The sequence below is a fragment of the Sinocyclocheilus anshuiensis genome, unplaced genomic scaffold (assembly GCF_001515605.1).
Source record: "Sinocyclocheilus anshuiensis isolate Anshui unplaced genomic scaffold, SAMN03320099.WGS_v1.1 scaffold557, whole genome shotgun sequence".
Lineage (NCBI taxonomy): Eukaryota > Metazoa > Chordata > Actinopteri > Cypriniformes > Cyprinidae > Sinocyclocheilus > Sinocyclocheilus anshuiensis.
Window position 1 is genome coordinate 360,193 of NW_015540883.1, and position 4,727 is coordinate 364,919.

The window sequence follows — 4,727 nt, forward strand, 5'->3', positions numbered from 1 at the left end:
ACCTCCTCTCCTAGGTTCACAAAACGGTCGTCCATAAAATGCTTTGCTGTTCTGTTGTAAGTAATCTTAAAGATTCCTAAATGCATCTACTTTTGGAAGACCAAATAAAGTGCTTTTGCTTTCGCCTAGAAACACACAGCGTCTCCCTGACATGGCTGCTTCAACACTAACTGTGGTTACTGAAACCACGCCTTCTTTCTTTGCGTGCAAATTTGGGCCGCATTATGCATATATTTCCACATAGTGATGTAGATATGTGGGGGCGTGTTAGAATGAGCCGTTTTAGGGGGGCGTGGCAGAGTCTTAACTTTGATAAAGAATATCTCTTATGTTTTGAGACTTTTGGGATCTTATCTATGCACAATCAGCTTGTAACACTCCAAAGAGAAAGGAAAACTTGAAATCGCATCATATGACCCCTTTAAGGTTTGTTAATGCTTGTCTCACTCAGATGAGGGTGATTTTTATTTATTATTATTATTATTATCATTATTGTTTTTGTCCTGCACAGACAACGCCCTCACACAGTGCCTTAGAAAAACACACTATAAACCTATTTATCAACATGATCTTTTGCAATACAGACATTTATGAAACAGCACAAGATACTGAAATAAACTCATCGCCCTGCTTGTTAAAAGGCTCTTGGGCTGATGCAGATTAAACACCAACAGTAAATACACTGTACAGTAAAGCTGACACACTCTGAGGTTTACACTATGAAAATTCAGTCTATTTTTAAGATTTACACATTTAAATTAGATGACCAATTTCCATCAAACTGAACAGAGTAAATGGTATCATGTTTCTAGATAAAGTGTAGACTGTGCGGGAATGCACATTTTCCTTTTAACATTTTATTTGTAACGGGAAATTACAAGATAGTTGTAACAGTTCGTAGTCACGGGAAGAAGGAGGCGGGAACTGACGAACGTTCAAAAAAATTTGTAATAATAAAATAAACACAAAATAGCGCGACAGCCCCTCGCGGACAACTGTCGCACACAAACAGAACCAAAGCACAAAATATAATCCAGGCCTGGTCCTCCCCGCCCCACTTGTCACATACCCCCATCGCCCCTCGCAGGCCGGGGGGTACTCCCGAGACTGTGCTCTACTCCCCCCCTCCTCCCTCCGGGGGAGCCGATCACGGCGGCCGCAGCGTACCTGGGGGTAAGGACAGACGAGGCGAGAGAAAAGGGGATGGAAGGATGAGGAGAGACAGATACAAGAGAGGGGAGAGAGGAAAAGAAAAAAAAAATGATCGGTCCGGTTCCCGGACACACTGCAGCTTGGTCCTCAACCGGCTGAGAGGCTCTCACTCGCGGTGCCATGCGATGGTACTGGACATCATTGGTGGACGGCCCACCGCTCCTCCGCCTCCTGGCGGACGGCGATGGCTCTTCCTGTTGAGGGCAGCCGGCAGCGAGTCCCCCGTTCCCTGCTCCTCCCCAATCATGGCGGATGGCAGCAGGCGGCTTAGAGGCTCTCACTCGTGGTGCCATGCGATGGTACTGGACATCTTTGGTGGACGGCCCACAGCTCCTCCGCCTCCTGGCAGACGGCGATGGCTCCTCCTGTTGAGGGCAGCCGGCAGCAAGTCCCCCATTCCCTGCTCCTCCCCAATCATGGCGGAGAACGAGGCCGACTCCTCCGCTCCCTCTCGGACAGCAGCCACCCCTCCTTGACCCAGGAGCGCGGCAGCGAGCTCTCCGTCCCACCTCGTCTTCCATCATTTCAGCACAACCACCTCGGGCAGCCACCGGCGGTCTCGCCGCTTGTTCCTTCTGCCTGATCTCCTCAGCACCCTGACCCCCCTCAGCAGCAAGGGCTCTCTGACAGCGTGTCCCTCCTTCCTCCCAGGTTTCAACACCAATGTAACATAGTTCGTAGTCACGGTAAGAAGGAGGCGGGAACCAGCGAATATTTAAACAAAACTTTAATAATAAAATAAACACAAAACGCGGTTCGTAGTCACGGGAAGAAGGAGGCAGGAACCGGCGAACGTTCAAACAAAACTTTAATAATAAAATGAACACAGCAGCGATGGCTCTCAGCCCCTCGCGGACGACTGTCACACACAAACAGAACCAAAACACAAAATAAAATCCAGGCCTGGTCCTCTCGCGTCTTTCACTGTCGTAGCTCCTCCTTGTATCCTTCCGGAGCTCCTCCATGGGACTCGAGACCGGTGAGTGGTGCAGGTGTCGCTCATTATCAATTACTCCACCGGCCTCGCTCCGTTCCCATGGCTCTCGGCCCCGCCCCCACTCGTCACAATCGTCATCCAAGAACTTTTTTGACAAAAAAAAATCTGAAGATTAGTATAGAAGTCTCAGATGTATGGTGGACTCGAAAGAAAGGACAGACGGGAGGTCAGTCAGGCAGGGGATAAAACCCAAAAAATCAGTCCAACACAGTCAGTACTGGAGGATGAGACGAGAGTGAAGTCAGAGATCATGAGCAGTATCATCAGAAGGTGATCACAGCCGATCAAAAGCCAAAGAAAAGCACAAGTTCAGAGTGGACAGGGCAGATCTGAATACTGAAACCCTCTACTGATCTGGGCAGAAAACCAGCATGAAATCATTACAAATAAACAACAATTACTAGAGCGATCGACAGTAGAAGGTGAGGGCACACAAAGACTCAGAGCAGAGCGAGTGCAGATACAGGTAATAATGAGAGAAACAGGTGAAAAACCAACGAGCAGCTGATTTCCAGTGACATCACATCCAGTCCTGACAGGTGCATTTCTGCACTTTACAAAAAATATTGGTAGAGGCACATTTTTCAAATGAGCCCATGTTGCAATGATGACACACCGATTGTGCGACAGACACAATATTAATATGCAGTTTTGCATCATTTAACATGTTAAGATTTAGAATATCTTGTTCATCTGAAAGAGGAATGTCAGATATGCCTAAGATGCCCTGAGGGTAAGTAAATCATGGGCTAATTTTAATTTTTGGGTGAACTATCCCTTTAACTTCTGAAGACGTTTCGTTCACTTAGTCCACCTTCTTGTACTGGATAGATTATTATTTTATTTTTTTTCCCCACACTGAAAAAGCTGGATATATATAAAAAAAAATCTGGAATTATTCTTCTGTTTTCTGGTTTCTTTTAGCTGCACACGACTGAAAGATGAAGCTCGCTGGATTTATGCTCCTCCTCGTCAATTCAGCGGCCTCCATCAATCTCAAATACATCTCCAAGAGGAACTCAGGTATGACTGCCATTTTACTGCACTTACAGCGTCATTTCGGACCAGGAGCATGTGTTGAAAAGTTTGATGTAAGCTCTCAGTGTTGTATTTTGTGGAGGTCAAGCCTCTCCTGCTGTTTGCTTCCATCTGGAGGAATGATGGGACTATGGATTAAATGCAGTGTTTTTATCACTGGTGAAAAAAGACACTTGGATTCAGTTTGAACTGTTTACAAAAAAGGAACGGAGTGGATTTTGATGAGATTTCTCTGTGAAATGTTGTGTTTTTATAGTGAAGAACCTAGGCTCTCCACACGATCACATAACTGTTTTTCTCCTGCTGCATTGTGTGTGTGTTTGTGTGTGGGTGCCGTGTGCGTTCAGCAATTATGTTATCAGCACCAAACGGGCATTTATGTGGGCGGTAAAAACAGAGAGGCAATCTCGACTGTCAGTTTCTCACCCAGCCACAGATTTCAGAGTTTGGCATGTACGGTTTACTGTGCCACCAAATAAGCAGAAATGTTTCCTGTGTTTTAATATGCATGTGAGACGCTGGTTTATAGCAGTGTGTGTGTGTGTGTGATGCTGCTGTATTAAACGTGAAGTAGTAGTGCTTTATTGTGCTATCATGATACCAGCATCACTGGATTGTATGTGCTTTGAAACTTTGCATTGCAGCACAGGGATGAAACTCTGATTATGATTCTGAGGTATAGCATTATGTAACCATGAGTTGCATTTGCCAAAGGAAAGCTAATGAATGCTAAAAAGAACATGTAATGACACGATTTAATCATCACATGTTTGTCTGATTAGGGTTAGAGTATGAGATGTGTGAAATGTCTCCTCCTCAAATACCAGTAAACTGACTAGCGCAAACCTTAGTAAAACATGTTGCGTGAATACTCTCCTCCCATAAATTTTGCATCTTAAAGGGAAACTCTTACAAATGCATATGCAATAAGGTCAGCCGCAAAAATAACTGTCCACAGCTTTTCATCACTAATTTTTCACTTTGCATCTTTAGTAAATCCTGACAGTAGTTTTCCAGTAAATTTCCTGCCATTGCCTGCGGTCATCATACATCATTTTCTTTGCAAGTCAATGATTAGCTAATATATGTTAACATTTCATACATACCATATGCTACATACACATCATATTTCATTACTTGCTTTGTTTTGATTTGCCACACTTTAGGTTGTATTGTGCCAAATACACAACAAATCAAGTAAGATGTGCTGATATTTCTCAAATTTGAGAACTACTTAAACTGTCTGTGCTTTTGTGGTAAATCTCTGCAGCTGTGAGACACACAGTATTATATGCGGGCAGCAAAGCTGTGGGCAGTTTTTATCATGTGTTTATCAGCCATTCTTATCCAACACATTACAACGTCTCAGGTTACTTATGTAACCATGGTTCACTGAGTAGGTAACGAGACACTGCGTCCTCTAGGGGTCGCTATGGGGAACGCCTCGTCGTGACCCGTGTCTGAAGCATACATTGAAAAA

At 44.6% G+C, this 4,727-nt stretch overlaps 1 protein-coding gene across 1 annotated transcript in view; it reads left to right on the forward strand.

The window, feature by feature from the left end:
* Positions 1–4,727, forward strand: part of il1rapl2 (interleukin 1 receptor accessory protein-like 2) — a 296,539-nt gene that overhangs the window by 34,385 nt on the left and 257,427 nt on the right. The window contains exon 2 of the mRNA XM_016486283.1: positions 3,134–3,232. Coding sequence (XP_016341769.1) covers positions 3,151–3,232 — 82 coding nt within the window. The 5' untranslated portion in view covers positions 3,134–3,150. The remainder of the gene's footprint in view (positions 1–3,133; positions 3,233–4,727) is intronic.